This window comes from Schistocerca gregaria, chromosome 4 (genome assembly GCF_023897955.1).
Source record: "Schistocerca gregaria isolate iqSchGreg1 chromosome 4, iqSchGreg1.2, whole genome shotgun sequence".
Classification (NCBI taxonomy): Eukaryota; Metazoa; Arthropoda; class Insecta; order Orthoptera; family Acrididae; genus Schistocerca; species Schistocerca gregaria.
The window spans coordinates 484,612,333-484,631,353 of NC_064923.1; the positions used below are offsets into that span (position 1 = coordinate 484,612,333).

Here is a 19,021-nt window from a genome sequence, read left to right on the forward strand (position 1 = left end):
CCGAAGACACAACGTCCACACACAACCTCTGTGTAATCCATCTGACCCAAAGCTTCTACTCATTATGAATTATAAAATACATTTTGGTTACCTTGTCCATCATTAAATAAAAGAAATGCATACATGACCTCTAACAGCTTTTAGTTTGAATAACTTTCAGTAAGTATGTACGAGTACGGAGTGTGAATGATCGTAATATTTCACAGTGTGTACACCACTTCAAGGATCAGAGCAAAAAAGAAGCAAACATGTGGAGTATTTCTTGTGTCAAGTGTCACTTGCTATTTCAATTGCTCACGAAGAATGCAGTGTAATAACTGTCAGTGGTCTAAACCTAGTGTTGGTATTTCATGTCGTTAGCTCCCTTCCTATTAGCATAAATTTGTACAGCTCCCATAAAACCTCCAGCTCATGTGACTTCAATGAAGTTTCTTGTACCAATGTCGTTCGTAGAATTATAGCAGTTCATTTTCTTATCTTAAAATATAAGGCACTGAGAGTAAGCAAAACATGCAATAGCGAGTAAATATACCAGTAGAGAACAGAATGTCAACAAGTGGATGTAACACAATCCCTATAACGAGGCTCTGCCAAGCGAACAATTTATAATTAATACCACAGTGTGGCCTAAACTCCACGTTCGTACACCATATATGAGCACTTTTATATACCAAATTAAAGAGTATTTATGACAACAAAACAGAAATGTGTAAATATACAATCCATACGCAAAGCAGCAAATATATATGTTACATAATAAACAGGTCATTAGCATCATATCAGCATAAGCAAGTAAATGTTCATATGTAATCTTAATAAGTAAACATGAAGGCACAAGCAGATAAATCATAAAGTATGACTTACATACATAACCATATCAGCATGACTAATCAGGTGACAATTATAATTTAAATAACTAAGTACAGCGGGCACATAATAAAAAAAGTGACATCAGTGAAAAAGCATAGCAGCCAAGCGATGCATAATATACATAATTAACAACCCTGTTCATTAATCAATCATTGTCAAAATCGGTTAACACAAAGTATAAATCACGCAATCGCGAGCAGCAAATTACGTCTAAAGTACGTACCTAAGTGGAAATATGTTTCCTGAAAAAGAAACTCAATTAATAGTTACCTTTTTAGTTTATTACTTTCTTCTTCAAAATGACATTCTTACTGAAATTTTCTCGATCGCAAGTCCTCTTATCATCGGACACACACAAAATTTACCTGAAGTTCTTAAATATTTTGTACAACCGTATCCTGAAAAATACTGAACGTTAATAACATAATTCATCAAGTCACTATAGCTTTATACTGAATTTATTCGGATAAATTAGACTGTGTATTTGTTTACGGCTGTCAGTGCATTCACACTGAGCGCTCGATCAGCTGGAGGTACGCGTGACGTAGGAAGTAATTGTTTGCGGTCAACGACTGCCTTGTGCGGCGCGCAGACTTGACTGTTGCTTTGAGTATGTGCCGCCGCCGGAACGAGGCGCGGTACCCTTGTACTCTCCTGTTAATTTCTCAAAAGTATGTCATTCCACAAAAATTTTAACGTTCGATATATGATGTACTCCCTTAGAGCGCCGAGATTTAAGAGTTTCTAATTCGACATGAATAATTTTGCGAATTCTATATGGACCGTTATAAAGCAGAAAAAATTTGCGACACAAGCCTTTTCCTTTGTGAGACAAACGATGAGACTTTATTAAGACCTTTTGACCAACTGACAAGGTTTTTAAACGACCAGGACGTTTAGCTGATTTCTCTCTTCTAGGAGCCACAGATGCAATATTTTGTAGATCCAGATTGACAACTTCAGAATGCTGTTGTTTCCGTGAAGGCGGAAAAGAGACGATTTCAGAAATGCGATTTGTCGGTGCTTTATTTTTTAATATCAATATAGACGTTAAAGAAGTTGAATCATTAGGGAGTTCATTCAGAATATTTTGAAAAATATGAAGATACTGATCCTACGTTTTGTGATTCTGATGACAAAGTCGACACAATTTATTGATTTCCTTCATCCATCTCCCTGAAGCGTTAGATTGACGGTGAAAAAGTGAAATGAAAACTGGTTTAATCTTACGACGCCGTAGAGTACGAAGCCAAATTTTAGAGCGAAACTGTGATCCGTTATCTGATATAACCTTATCAATATGTCCTACTTCTTTAAGAAAATGTTTGATGAAAGCATTAGATACTGAACGAGCTGTTGCTTTGCGTAAAGGTGTAAAACACACATTTTGATGTCAATTCCACTGCTACCAAAATGTACGCAAAACCATTAGTAGAACGAACCACTGGACCGAACAAATCGACTGCAGCCATGTCCTTTAATTTCGCTGGAATGATAGGAAACAACGGTGCTCTGTGAGAAATAATTGGCGGCTTAGCCTTTTGACATAATTTGCATTTGGCAAGAACAGATCGAATACGTTTTTCCATATTACTGAAGTAGCAATTATCTCGTAAATTATGAAAGCATTTTCTGGGACAAAAGTGTGCATAACTGAAATGTGTATACCAAATCAATTTATTAACCCACTCATCAGGAATGCAAACTTACCAAACAGAGTTGTTGACCGATTTTCGTTTAAAAAGAATATCATTGAGAACTAAATAATACTGTCTAATCGGTACGCTTTCCTTTCTCCTCCACTTATCTTTAATGTCCTTCCAGATTGGATCCTTATTTTGCTCCTTAGCGATGTCCTGGAGCGAAGACGAAATAAAATTTTCAAACGCAACACCTTGAATATACATCAAACGATAATTGTTTTCTTTGCAGTCCTCCTCAGCACTGTTTCAAACCCATAAGTGCACGTGATAAAGCATCAGCAATAAAATTTGAAGAACCCTGTATGCAAACAATACTAAAATCAAATTCCTGTACATACAGCGCCCATTGTGACAATCTTCCATGGGTTAATTTTGTGGACATAAGAAATTCCAGAGCTCGATGATCAGTGTAAACCTTAGTATGTCTGCCATACAGAAACATGCGAAGTTTTGTAAAGGCCCAAACGACAGCCAAGGCTTCAAGTTCCCTAATCGAATAATTCTTTTCTGATTGAGAGAGAACCCGACTTCCAAATGCAATACTTTTCTGTACTACAACGCCGTTTTCTTCTATCTCTTGAAATAAGTGTGCACCTAGGCCTTTGTCTGATGAGTCCGTCGCTAAACAAAAATCTTTAGATAAATCCGGATGTGAAAGAAGTGGAGCAGCAACTAAAGCATCACGAAGTTGTTCAAATTCTGATTGAGCTTCCTCATCCCACAACCAATTAGAATTCTTTCCAGATAGTTCACACAAACAAGGTGTGGCCAAATTGTCCAATCTAACAAAGCGTCTAAGAAAATTACAGACACCAAGGAAACTATGAACATCACGTTTTGTAGTAGGAACAGCATAATTACGAATAGCGTCTAGTTTCTCTGGATCAGGAAGAATATCTTCTGTAGAAATAATATGACCAAGAAATTTTACCTGAGAACGACCAAATTCGGATTTTTCCAAGTTCACTGTAATGCCGACTCTTGCAAAAATACGTAATAATGAATCCAAAATTTTGTTGTGCTCACTCCAAGAACGTTTAGCAATAAGAATATCGTCAACATATGAAGTAATATTGTCACGAAGATAAACAGGTAAAATTTCGTTTAAACTACGAATGAATGCTGATGAAGATACAATAAGTCCAAATGGTAATTTCAGAAATCACTTTTGGGTAAAATATTCATATCCGGTTATTCTTTATCTACTCTCTAGATAGATTGATAGTTCAAGAGTGGTTTTGATAGATACAAAGAATAGTAAAAGAGTAGGCAGCGGTGCAGAAAACTAAAAGGAAAATAGCACCACTACAGCTCGGGGCCCTGTGCACGCTACGTCACATATTCACTTAGTGTAGCGAATCCCCTGAGGACTTAATGGCCGCACATAAATTCCAGTTTGTGACTTAGTGGCCTATTTGATGGAAGTGCGTACATAAACTGACCTAATCAAGAACATGTATGTATGTCATTCTTAGAATTGCGAAAGATCTTAAATTTCCAAACATTTAAAAAGTGTATATAGTCAAAGTTTTCGCCTCGTGGCGACAAAGACCTACCGCGTCTGTCCCAGTCCCAATGTCGATTATTGTAAAGTTAGCGCGCCTGGCGCTCTCTTGCTGCTTCTCGTAAATGAAGTAAATTATTTTCTTCAAAGCCCTCTGCTATCTATGATTCTAAATTTCTTCTGCTGTCTTTTCCTAAGATTTCGCCTTCAGTTTGTTTGACTTGCTTTCGTAACGCCTCAAATTCCCTTTTAACGCGTTCTTTAAATTTTCCCTGATTTTCAACATGTTTATTTATGATCTGGTACTCTTCGGTTTCTGCAAATGGCAATGGAGCTGTATCATCTGAATCTCTGTCCCCATTTAAACTAAGACTTGTCAATTTATCTGAACTCTCTTCAACTCTTTCCGAGAAGTCACCTATTTGTTCTTTCTGTTTATATACGTCTTCCGTAAGTGTCGCGGCTCGGACTTCAGTATTGATACATTTAGTAGTTAACTGTTCACATTGTTGTGTTAGGTTATTTATTTTTTCATTTGGTACATATTTCTCGAGTCTTTCTAATATTACTTCCTTATCGTGTGCGCGTTGTAAATTTAAGTCTGAAATTTTTGTACTATCACGCGATCTCTTTCTTCCTGTTCTCTATCATGTTCCTTTTGTCTGATTTCTATTAAAATTAATCTATTATCGTGAGCATTCAAAATCGGTTGTAATTCTTCTGTAATTTCTTTCTTTAATTCATCTTTCATGTTTTTTAAACATGTCCCTATTCGTGAGTCCAACCGTGTTTCCATTGTTCCCATATCATTTTCTAACCGTGTTGTCAAATTTAATATAGCACCCATCAACTGCTCCATATTAAATGGTTCAAAATTATTTTCGCCCCTAAAATTTCCCGTATAACTAACTTCCATCGGCATTGCCGTAAAGCTATCGGTGTTCGATACTATTCCAGAATCTTCTATCGTTAATCTCATATTCTGAAAATTTTCCGATTGTGAAAAACTTTGAACTGGTTCCGGACTATTTTCTCTGCTCATTAAATTGTTTTCTAGTTCATTATTCATCATATTGTTCTGCTGTGTTGGCGAGTTCGCCATGTTAACATTTTCGTCATTCTGACTATCCATCATTTTTGCCTTTTTCATCGATCGCGTAATCATTACAAAACATACAAAACTCGTTACTATAGGAAAATTACACACAATATAACACTTTCACCAACAATACCATTCACACGAAATGCTTCCCGACAAACACGCCTAACGAACAATTAAAATCTTCATAGTTGAACAAAATTGTCAAACCCGTATACAAGACATCAAAAATTAAATTCTGCAAAAATACCATTAGAAGAAAGACAAGGCAACTACTATTGTTCAATCACAAAATTTCTACATGCAGTATAAACTACAATTACTAAACTACAAATTACCACAACAATACTACTGTTTGCTATTTTTACTATCAAAAGAATTCCAAGGAACGATCCGAAGTAGCGGTCGCCACGTGCATGGGGGCTCAATTAAACTGAATGCTAATATTTTTAATTTTTTGTCGCTGCTTGTCCGGTTACGCAGTCTCGTAACCGGTTGGCCCTGAATAATATTAGTATGCAATCTGACTGCAGAGAATAGCAACAAAGAATGAAAGGAAATTTCAGTTCACACAATTAATTAAGTCCCCAGCAACTATGAAAGCTACGAAACAACAAAGCACAAATGTAACTGTTCTGGGTGTGGAAGTGTAGTTCAACGTACACATCTGGCACGGTTCTTCCTCAATACGACAAGATACTTTGAACGCTATTTACACTGAAGTAATTAAAAAAAACAAAAATACTATGATTGCACATAGAAACCAGAATTACACTATAATACATGAACACGAGCCAGATGCTTTGTTGACTGAACTTGTGACCAAGAGGCATTGTTATTTAGAACGTCTAAAAAATAAAGAAATTTCTTTACTTTCATATATATTGACGAAAAATACACTTTGATCATTACAACATCCCCAATAGAATAACATATGGTGTCTTGCCTAACAGAACAACTAGTACTCTATCGACCTCTCAACAAGCACAGATCACGCCTACCTCAGAACTAGTACTGCCCTCACCAACTTCTCAGCGACAACTGCCAGTGGAGGCGGCTGAATAATACTCTTTGGCGCAATCTCTGGAGCTGTGACTCAGTGTAGCCTTCTTTCACTGTCATCAACCTCCTTCTCCCAGTATTACTTCACTTATCAAGTGGCCTCTCTTCCAGCCATTTACGGTTACCAGATGCCTTTACTCAGTAACGGCGACTGCACAGCCGACAGTTTGAAAAATCACCACATTCGTAAAGTTTTAAATACCTTAATTATTCATTTCAAAGGCCATTGGAAGTTTGTAAGAGTGATTTAAGTCGGAGGTAAGTACTGATTGACGTAAATCTCTGAGGCCGGGGTACGCGTGACGCTTTCCCAGTTGGCAAGGACGTCGTCCACAGAACCCAAGTTCCGAGTACGAGTCTGCTCAACTGCAAGACCTTTGTAAACTCGTTCAATGTGCTGTTATTAAGGTGCTTCTTCCAAACGTTGTGAAGCTAGAGGAAAAGGTACTAACTGCTTTTTTTTCAGGTACTTCCTTTCGTATGACTAAAAGCGACATTGGTACCATAAGATTTTTATAACAACATTTTAATCTGTTAGACTGTTATCGCTAAACATGTTCATCTTCAGCTTCACATCACAGAAACCAAGTCAGCATGTCAACACATATATACATTGGCACACAAATCGTAACACCAAAAAATAGTTAAAGTACAGTAAGGAACTTTCGGGAATATGGTTCAAATGGCTCTGAGCGCTATGGGACTCAACTGCTGTGGTCATTAGTCCCCTAGAACTTAGAACTACTTAAACCTAACTAACCTACGGACATCACACACATCCATGCCCGAGGCAGGATTCGAACCTGCGACTGTAGCAGTTGCACGGTTCCGGACTGCGCGCCTAGAACCGCGAGACCACCGCGGCCGGCTTTCGGGAATACATTAGACTAGATAATGTATTTTAGTGATTAACACTGCCAGATCACACGATGATGTAAGCACGAGATAAGCCATTGTAAACGTGGAATGCTGGTGCGATCGTCAGAATACTGGCTGGAAACATGCAAACATCCATGCATTATGTTGTACAAGTACCGGATATTAGTTTGTGCGACGGAGTTCCCTGCCTGTTGCACTTTGTCGGTCTATACAGGGACAGTTAATGCTATTTGTGGATGCCGCTGGAGTTGTTCTTAGATTATGATCCATATGTGCTCTAATGGAGACAGATCTGGTGGTCGAGCAGGCCAAGGCAACGTATCCACACTCTGTAAGGCATGTTGGACATGTGGGTGAGCGTTATAGTGTTAGAAAACACCCCCTGGAATGCTGTTCACGAATGGCAGAGCAACAGGTCAAATCACCAGACTGAGATACAAATTTGCAGTCAGAGTGTGTCGGATAACCACGAGAGTGCACCTGCTGTCATACGAAATCGCACCACAGACCTTAACTCCAGGTGTAGGTCCAATGCGTCTACCTTGCACACAAAGGTGATTGCAGGTCTCCTTCTAACCAACACGCGGCCATCATTGCCGCCGAGGCAGATCCAGCTCCTATCAGAAAACAAACGGACCTCCACCCAGCTCTCCACTGAGTTCTCGCTCGACATCAATAAAGTCGGAAATGGCGGTGGTCTGGAGACAGTGGAATGCAGGTTCCAGAGCGTCTGAGTCGAAGCTGTCCTTGAGGTAACAGATTTGTAACAGTTCGTTCGGTCACTGTGGTGCCAACTGCTGCTCAAATTGCTACTGCAGATGCAGGACGACGCGCCAGAGCCAAGCACCGAATGCGGTGTCTTCCTCCTCGGTAGTGCCGTGGGATCGTCCGGAGCCCAATCTTGCGGCGCACATTAGTGTGACCACCGCTGCCAGCAATCGTGTACAATGGCTACATTCCTGCCAAGTCTTTCTGCATTATCGCAGAAGGAACGCCCACCTTCTCAGAGCCCTGTTGCACGACGTGGTTCAAACTAAGTGAAGTACTGATAATGGCGTCTTTGTCGCCTTGAAGACATTATTGACTAATATCAACCAATACCTCCAGTGTCAAAGGTAACTATCGCTCAAGGCCGTTATAGCACGTATTTAAAGCAAACCTTATTTTCATACTCATAACGGCACTACTAGCGCCGCTCTTATGCGACTGGCTAGAAATTTCAATAGACCTGATCTTCCAGATGTAGATACACGTCTACCGCCTTTCTTTTATGTCACACAACTCCTCCTTGGTGTTCCAATTTTATTCCTTCAGTCTATTTTTATCGTAAAATAAAAACTTGGTCAACAATTTTGTGTAGTACCTTAATCGGTAATATTAAAATGGTTTAAGTCCACGTTTATTGCATCAAGAGGAGCCATATCGTCCTCTACAATTAAGTGAAAACCGCCCTTGGATATATTTACCGCACTCGTTCTGAATATTTTCGGTGGTTATAGTTTATTGTAGAGCTTTCAAATTGCAATACGTTTCACTTTTCATTATGAAACAGAATACTTTTTTTCTGTAGTAGTGAGAAAAGCCTTTGTAGAGAACTTCATAGAGATAACGGCACACCAAACCACTGTCCCCCCATCACAAGAGGTTCTTCACACATTCACACTGCTGTACATTTTATAAGTAACCACGGAACCCAGGTAAAGTTCAAGTGTTTATTATTATCACTATCATATTAGGCAATTGAAGTGTTGACCTTGAGCACTGACCATGCAGTAAAGCGATTTCGCGCAGTGACTGCTGCACGTTGGATGTTCCATGTCATCGGAAGTAACCTCAAATTTTAGTCTTTCCCGCAGATAAAAGGCCGTAGGTATTACGTTTGGTAAAGGTACAGGCTATTTCATGTCTACCGAACGAGCGATCCATTTATCGCCAGATACTTGTGGCTATTCAGAGTTTCAAGAATGTAACAACCAACGCCACGATTCTCAAATAGGCCCCAGAAAATGTTGACAGATCAAGGTCGCCGTTTACACAGATCTCTCGGCCGGCGCGGATTTTCAGCTGAGCAGTAGTGCATGGTGCGTCATTTAGAAGTTTTCGTAGACTCCATTCGGAGACTTGCAACGACTTTGAAGATCACTGTCACTGAGCTGTTGATAGAGCGTAATGTGGAAAGGATGAAACGCACTGGAATTGGTATTCGAATCACACTCGTTTCGCTAACTCCACTCGCACATTCAAGCCGCCTTCTAGTGACCAGTGGATTGTGTGCTATCGCTACCAAGTTGTAGTTGTATTTCTCTCGCCAATGACTGTTGTTTGTTTGGCATATTTTGTCCTTAACACCTGAGCGGAACCGCCCTGGATAACTCAAGTGTTTTCCGTTGTTACAGGCAGCAAGTGCGCGCCGCCGTGCGGGCCAGAGGCGGCGTGCAGACATTTCCCCAACAGCACGTCGCTCTGCGTGTGCGTGCACGACGCCTCTCCGGCCGTACAGGGTCGCAAGTGTCCGCGTGTCGCAAGTGAGTATTGCACGCACAAGGGCGCTGTCGCTGCCTAAGTAGAGCGCGAGCAACAGAAAATTCCTAAATAAAAATCCGTTCGTCAGCAAACCATTTTGCTGTTATTGACAGGCGCCACTGCATAGGTGGACACAATTTGCGTCATACACTTCTGCACAAATCCCCAACCATTCATCAATGATTACTTGGCGTTTTCAAGTTTCTTCTGCTAGCTTTGTTGGTGTCGACCCGAGTTACTGCAGTAGGATACATGATGACAGGATGTAAATGTAGGAAATTGTAAGTTACTGTAGGTGAGTAGAAAAAACAATCTTGTAATGGTCAAAATGGCTCAAATGGCTCTGAGCACTATGGGACTTAGCACTGAGGTCATCAGTCCCCTAGAACTTAGAACTACTTAAACCTAACTAGCCTAAGGACATCATACACATCTATGCCCGAGGCAGGATTCGAAGCTGCGACCGTAGCGGTCGCAAACTGAAGCGCCTAGAGCCGTTCGTCTACACAGGCCGACTATAATGTTCGAAAGCAGTATTAGTGATGGCCTACGTGACGCAGTAGAGTGCATTAAATATCTAGGCACAACGTTGGAAAGAGACATGAAATGGAACAAGAAGATGACCCCCCACTTGACATTTAACAAGCAGAATTTGTACTTTTTGGAGACGATACCAGTGTTATAATAAATACCGTTAGAGATTAAGCAACAGAAGGGATAATTAATGATGATTTTGAAAGAGTTATGTGGTTCTCTGAAAATTGACTCTCGCTTAAGTTTGAGGAAACACACTATATTCAATTCTGACGACAACCGTAGCAACAATTGCTGAAGCACATAAACATCAGCCAGTAAAAAGAGTAGAATGCTCCAAATTTTTGGAGGTACATATTCATGAACACTTTTCCTGGAAGAAAAATATTACGGAGTTTCTCAAACAATCATTCAGTTACTTTTGCTATTTGTATAATTGTTAGTCTTGAAAACGAATTAATCTCTTGACATATTTTGCATATTTACACTCAATAATGTCTTACGAAGTAATTTTCTGGGTTGACTCATCACTTAGAAAGAAAGCACTGATTCCATAAAAGCAAGCGATCAGTAAGAATAAGATGTACTATTCATCCACGGAGGCCACGTAGGTACCTCCTCAAGAAGCTAGGCATTTTAACTACATCGTCACAATACTTACGTTCGCTAATGAAATTTATCGTAAATATTGCATCACAGTTACAGAAAAACAGTGATGTCAATACCTACAATAGTATTGGCAAAATGACCTAGTTGTCAGTGGCTCAGAGAAGAGTTCAACGTGCAGTGACAAAAATTTATGATCATTTGCCCAGTAGCATAAAATGTCTGACACATAGCAAAACAAGTTTTAAATATAACCTAAAATCATTTCTCCCAGGCAACTAGTTCTATCGCATGGACGAATTCCTGTTTAACAACTAGGAACCTGTAAAAAAAATTTAAAAACTAGTTTTTATTTGTATAGCATGAGTGGGGTTGAAAAATGTGTTCCTTAATATTAACACTAAACATGCACACGCATCCTGTAAACTAACTCGTTCCACAATTCTATAAAAGGATCGTTCAAATGAACTATGGAATATGTAGCAAAATATCTAACTAACAAGCACACGAGATCCTTTGAGGGAAGGCAAATGGTCGACTTTGGTTTATTCGGAGAATTCTAGGAAAATGTAGCTTATCTGTAAAGGAGATTGCGTACAGAACACTTGGACGACCATTTCCGAACGCTGACAGAGTGAAGTCCTCACCAGATCGGGTTTTAAGACATCGAAGCAATTTAGGCGCGAGTTTTTAGATTTGTTACCGGTTGGTTCGGTCAGCATGCGAACGTTACGGATATGCTTTGTGATTCACTTGAAATCCCTTGAGAGAAGACGACATTCTTTTTGCGTGTCACTATTGAAAAAGTTTGAGAACCGGCATCTGCGATGGGCTGCAGAACGATTCTAATAACGCTAACACACATCGCGCCGAAGCACCGTAAAGGCAAGATAAAAGAAACGTGGACTCGTATGGAAGCAAATGGACAGTCACTTTTTCATCGATTCGTTGCGAATGGAGCAAGAAAGAGAATGAATAACGGGGGTACAAGGTGCCCTCCGCATGCACCGTGTAGTGGCTTGCGGAGTTCGTATGTACACTACTGGCCATTAAAATTGCTACACCATGAAGATGACGTGTTACAGACGCGAAATTTAACCGACAGGAAAAAGATGCTGTGATATGCAAACGAGTAGCTTTACAGAGCATTCACACAAGGCTGGCGCCGGTGGCGACACCTACAACGTGCTGGCATGAGAAAAGTTACTAACCGATTTCTCATACACAGACAGCAGTTGACCGGCGTTGCCTGGTGAAACGTTGTTGTAATGCCTCTTGTAAGGGGGAGAAATGCCTACCATCACGTTTCCGACTTTGATAAAAGTCGGATTGTAGCCTATTGCGACTGCGATTTTCTCGTGTAGCGACATTGCTGCTCGCGTTGGTCCAGATCCAATGACTTTTAGCAGAATATGGAACCGGTGGGTTAAGGAGGGTAATAAGAAACGCCGTGCTGGATCCCAACGGCCTCGTATCACTAGCAGTGGAGATGACAGGCATCTTATCCGCATGGCTGTAACGGATCGTGCAGCCACGTCTCGATCCCTGAGCCAACAGATGGGAACGTTTGCAAGGGAACAACCATCTGCAAGAACAGTTCGACGACGTTTGCAGCAGCATGGACTATCAGCTCTGAGACCGTGGCTGCGGTTACCCTTGACGCCGCATCACAGACAGGAGCGCCTGCGATGGTGTACTCAACGACGAACCTGGGTGCACGAATGACAAAACGTCATTTTTTTCGGATGAATCCAGGTTTTTTTACAGCATCATGACGGTCGCGTACGTGTGTGGCGACATCGCGGTGAACGCACATTGGAAGTGTGTATTCGTCATCGCCATACTGTCGTATCACGCGGCGTGATGGTATAGGGTGCCATTGGTTACACGTCTCACTCAACTCTTGTTCGCACTGACGGCACTGTGAACAGTGGACGTTACATTTCAGATGTGTTACGACCCGTGGCTCTACCCATCATTCGATCCCTGCGAAACTCTACATTGCAGCAGGATAATGCACGAAAGCATGTTGCAGGTCCTGTACGGGCCTTTCTGGACGCAGTAAATGTTCGACTGCTGCCCTGGCCAGCACATTTTCCAGATCTCTCACTAATTGAAAACGTCTGGTCAATGGTGGCCGAGCAGCTGGCTCGTCACGATATACCAGCCCCTTGATGAACTTTGGTATCGTGTTGAAGCTGCATGGACAGCTGTACCTGTAAACGCCATCCAAGCTCTGTTAGACTCAATGCCCAGGCGTATCAAGGCCGTTATTACGGCTAGTAGTGGTTGTTCTGGGATCTATGCACCCAAATTGCGTGAAAATGTCATCACATCTCAGTTCTAGTATAATATATTTGTCCAATGAATACCCGTTTATCATCTGCTTTTCTTCTTGGTGTAGCAGTTTTAATGTCCAGTTGTGTAATTTTAAGTTCTTGTGCTTTTTATGCTCTTTTCTCTTCGGCGTGTGGTATTCGTCTCGTTATCTTCGGTTATTTTTGCTATTCATAAGGTGGCTTCCCGCCAGAAGTTGGCCTATTTCATAACTAATAATTCTTTCGTGAGTGAACTTTCATTATTTCCGGATGCCTCTTCCAGCCACTGTGTGGACAAGTAAATGCGATTTAAAACAGCGCATTGCGTTTAGTCTGCACAATATTTAGCATTTATGCACATGAATTATGTCGTCATGCTGTCATCTCTCCAAGAAATTTTTACTCTGTATTGCTTCTGCTAAGAAACCTGGTTTGGTTTCTTCTAATTGCCCAGTACATTTTATGTTACTATAACCCTCCCTGCAGCTTCACATACTAGCACGAAACTACAGTACCACCCAAAAGATTAACACCACTACGCACCGAGACACTGAATGTCGCCTGGTAGTACTGCGGGACGTGACGCGGCAAGAAAAGTATGTAAGTGGAGCAGAAGCGAACGGGGAATCATTGCAAGCGAATATAGTGTCCACAAATAAGGAAATACACCGACGTATGTGACATCGATGGAAGGCAGATTCTTATGGACTTGGGACTGGGAACGAGCATCCCATAAACGGCGAAGCTGTTCTTGTGGTACCGTCGAGAGCATCTGTAGGAAATGGTTGAAAGACGGTGAAACCACAACGGGGCGAAAATGTATTGCAAGTCCACCTCTTATCACAGAACGTGGACATCGAAGGCTTTTCTGTTCTGTAGGGCTGGATAAACTGCGATTTGTGGCAGATCCGACGGCAGAGTCAAATGCTAAATTTTTCGGACCACGTCATTCAGCGCACATTGTCGAGCATGGGGCTCCTCCCCAGTAGACGTCTCCTACGTTTTATGTAACCGGGCCGCTGAAATATGTCACTTCAAGGTCACACCACAAGCGCCTTAAAGTTGGCACTATGACGGACAAACAAAAGAGGAACGTGTGGTGCTACTCTTCTGAACCAACTACGGTACAGGAACAAAAGCCGGCTCCAGCGTCGACGCTACCATGCTGCCGCTTCTGCATAAGCATGTTCGTGTGCGACTGCCTGTTTCTACATATTTGTGCTACTGCCTCAACTACAGTTTATGTTTATTTAATAATAGTACCAAGCCGACGTCGTTCACAGAGTGGCAATCGGTTGCGTCGTGGAGTGCCGTTAAACAGTGAAGTTTTGGAACTGCTATGAAGGACGGCTGACTTTTACTAGCAAGAAAAAGAATTTGTTTCTATTCATATACATGCGTCTATTCCTGCTGATAAAAGTTTTAAAGCGTACGGTGCCTGGAAAACTAGGACTCAAAGAACTGTTATAAGCAAAGGAGAACTACTTCAAGACATGCAAGGTAGTGAAGAAAATTGTGTGGAACAAAACCCCTGCAAAGTAAACAGTGTATTTTTAAGTACTACTGCAAAGAAAATAAAGCAGCCTAGTCCAGTCACACATCCCGGTTCCCTCCAAATCGATGCAGTTCGTCAGCACACTTACGGATATTACCGCAGGAAATAGTACCCCACAATAGCGAAGCTCCTAATTTCTTTGAAAGAACGTGAACAGTTCTCAAAGGTGAAACGTCACTTGAAATGGTGTTAAAAAGTATAGGCTTCCGATTTAAAAAGTTAGACGGACGAAAACTGTTGCTCGAAAGAGCTTATGTTGTTGCTGCTCGTAGTATTTTCTTACATGTAACTGCAGAAAAAGATATTCATTGAATTATATGGTTAGATGAAACCTGGGTTCACCCTGGGGAAGCAGATGATAAATGCGGTCAGATGATACACAGAACAGTTGCGGTCATCAGCCAATGGTGAGAGGATCCCGATTAATTGTGGCCCATGCAGGTTCTTCAAACAGATCTGTGCGTGAAGGACATTTTGTTTTTCGATCGAGAAAAACCCGTAACTGGCATGAGGATGTCGACCACCTACGATTTCTCCAGTGATTTAAGAATCTGATGCTCCAGTTTAGTGTTCCGACAGTGCTTGTAAGGGTTAATGCACCTTATCATTCTGTGATATTAGACAAAACTCCAACAACAAGTGATCTCAAAGAAACTGAGGTGCAGTAGCTGTAAGTGAGAGGCCTTGTTGCGGGCATGCGCATGACAAAGCTGCTGTTGTAGTCACGTGTAAAACGTGATAAGTCTGTGACTCCTGCATATGTTCTACATGAAGTTGCAAGGGAACAAGGTGATACGGTGAGTAGGCTATCGCCTTATCAGTGCCCCGTTAACCTAAATGAACTGATTTGGAGTGATGTCAAGGCTTACTTTCGAAATAATAACATGACTTTTACGATAGCAGAAATGGAAAGGATGCTACGTGAAGGTCTTGCTACTGAAGGCGCCTCCTCATGGAGGAGGAGAGTAGATCATGTTGGTAAGCATATTAGAGGAGCACATACTATAGACGGATTTATAAATGAGAATGACCAGTTAATGATTTCTCTTGACGACGACGACGGTGACGGTTTTGGCGCCGATTCCTATGATAATGAAGGAAAACTGGATGGAATTGTGCTACTGACATCGTAAACTGGTGAGTGTGAATGTAACTACAATTATTTCTTCCTTCCTGCAACCGAGTAGGCTATGTACTCTTTTTCCTTACTTCTTTTAATGATTGTTATGCTTAGGTATACATTATTATATGACGTTTCATCTGCAGCTATTACGTTAACAATTCGGAGCGACCTCTCATAGACACTGTCATTAACTTTAGTGGTTATTCATTTCCGGTTTTCATATACTGATCGCACAGGTTTACGTGGCCCCTGAGCGGAGGATACTGGAAGCTAAAGCTAGGGATCGCCTCGTAGCACGTTGGTTGCTGAGACGAGCCCCACCTCCTCCTCCGAGAACATCCAGCTTACAGTTTATAAAAAAAAAATCAACGTATAATAGATTATTGCGTTGCACATGTGTCAAACGAAACTTAATGGCGATTCGCTACATGGACAACGTACAGCCTCTTCGCTCATTTTTGTAAATAATACTAACAATCACTACTCACAACTGCGCAGGCGAGTCGACACTACATTCGCAACGGCTGCTTATCGTTAACGGTGCATAATACTGCTACATAGCTAATGTTGACAACGACCATAAACATTCCGCAGATGTGTTAAGTCTGAAACTTGGTTCAGAAAAACACACTGAGGAAATGTGTTCACTATCGGAGAAAGTAGCCGAACTTTCTGATCAGTTCACTAATTTATCTACGAAGGTAGATGATAATCTGAATGACACAAAACCGGTAGTCTTTAATGACACAGAAGAGTTCGAACAAATTAGGAAATTCAAACAAAATCACAATCAAATTAATACGCAACACCAAAGAGAAATCCGGGAAGTACAAGATCAGTTGACACAGGTAATACAAGAATTACGTATTTCAGAGGACACTCGCACTCCAACACGGGAAGAGGGACATAAAAATACGGAACTGCCACAAAATAACAACACAGGGCACTTTGAAGATTATGAAAGAAATTGGCAAAGTACACCGAATTTTGAGATGGAACCGCCGAAACGACGTAACAATGACCGATATGCGACCCGCCGACACGATGATTTTGACTATAAGCTGTTCATTACTACACGTAAATTCAAAACATTTAAGAATTCTGGCAACGACATGCATCCACAAGCGTGGCTCCATCAATTCTCTCATTGTTTTCCTCCCAACTGGTCACTAGAGCACAGATTAGAATTTATGTGTGGCTACTTAGAGAATGAACCAGCTGTAAGAATGCGATCGGTCATTCACGATTGCCACAGTGAAGGAGAATTTTACCATGCCTTCCTCTCAGCATATTGGTCCCAAGCCACACAAGACCGAGTAAAACATGGCATCATGATGATGAAACATTTCGAACAATCTGAATTTTCCAGTCTTGTGAAATATTTTGAAGACAATTTGCACAAGAATCAGTACCTGTCAAACCTATACAGCCCGTCAGAACTCATCCGCATTTGCTTAATCAAATTGCCTGAACATTTACGACATATGATTTTGGCGGGACGTTGCAAAGATGACATTGAAGCTTTTCAGGGATTCTTACAAGAATTAGAAATTGACACAGACCGTAGCCGGATACGAAAACAGGAAAACAATCACTACAGGTCACATCCGTCACAATTCCGTGACGACAGAAACAATAACTGGACACGACAGGTCTATTCCTACAACGCAAATCGTGACCAAAACAGACACCACCCATATGACAACCACTGGCGGAGTAATAATAATTACAGAGAAAGATCGCATTTCCGTAGTAATGAATATGACAGAGACAATCATAGAAACAGACAATATTGCAACCAGAACTATTATCATCAAGAGAGACGGAATAACTTCAGACGCAACGGTCCAGCGCGCAGTTACGATTCAGGGAGAAATTCTCCACCACGTGACCGACAACAAATTAATTACAGAAATTACCGACATGACGACAGACGATATGATCTTAACGACAGACCTGAATTGCATCAGAACTGGCGGGATTCAAACAGAGCAGGGCCCTCTCGACAAGAAGAATTTGTAGAAGTTAGGTCTCCTAATCCCATTAACGACGCGCGCCAACAAAGAAACAGACAATGACTCGCACCGCAGGCAGCCGCGTGCGCCGGCTGGCTTAGAGAAAAATAACATAAGCTAAACTTGAGCAAAATTCCAGTGTTCCTTACCGACGTAACCACATGATAATTGCTTTTCAGTTGACAGTCTGCGTACTAGGAAGAGTAAAGGTTTACACCACATTTCACATGTAAAACCGTTTATTGAAAGATAATCTGCTTTTTAACTTTGTCTTTGCCATAAAACATTTCACTTCACATTTCTAGTATGCTTTGTCACACTTAGAAACTGTTAACATGCAACAATGTTTTGAAGTTCACTATCCAGTCTAGAACCTACAGAACATATTTAGACAGTATTTACGAGTGCATTGTTATAGTGAACAGACATCACTGTGTTATTTCGTGTGTACATTCTTGCTTGTTAGTTGCACGATTACGTAACGACTATAAGGCTCACATACTTAGAACATTTACCAGTATTGCTAATGAGATTTTAATGCAACATTTTGGTTTACTTGAAAATACATTCTGGATTTAAAGTACTTTCTGTGAGATACCAGATGATACAGTGGTTAGTTTATGTGACAGCTACACTATTTTATCATGACGCTACTAATGAGTGACAATTTACAATGTTGCTTTTGCAGTTTATCTGTTTTATATCTGCACAGTTTTTCTGAATTTTTCTGGAAAGTAAAACATGTTTTAGTAGTAACGTTTGTGGTATAGCTACAATGAGACAGCCTTTTCTGTAGCACAACAATACGTACAGTACAGTACTTACTTCATCACGGCAATAAGCGTAATAACTAAGATATCTATACGCAAAGCATTTCAATTTCGTTTATCATGAGGTAAGTACATTGACTTCTGCAGAACTTAGCTTTCGGAGGACAATAACTACGACACTTCCACAGAGATTGTCTTACAGCAAGACGCACATTTAGCGCTACAGGACACGCATTAAACTATTTATTTTTCAACATATTTGAATTACAAAGAAAGTTTTCCGTGATACATTTCATTCCATTGCTGTAATCTGTAACACCTGAGGATATAATTACATTATTCCTCAGGGGGGTACACGCTTACTTTGTGTACCATGTGTTTGGCAAGCACAAGGAGCCCTAGCTAATATGGTATTTGTTTATACAACTTTACACATCGGTACCATATTTCTCTAACACAT

The 19,021-nt window shown here is 40.9% G+C and overlaps 1 protein-coding gene across 1 annotated transcript in view; it reads left to right on the top strand.

Moving 5' to 3' along the window:
• Positions 1–19,021, top strand: part of LOC126267532 (uncharacterized) — a 306,885-nt gene that overhangs the window by 195,850 nt on the left and 92,014 nt on the right. The window contains exon 2 of the mRNA XM_049972833.1: positions 9,514–9,642. Within this exon, the coding sequence (XP_049828790.1) occupies positions 9,514–9,642 (129 nt within the window). The remainder of the gene's footprint in view (positions 1–9,513; positions 9,643–19,021) is intronic.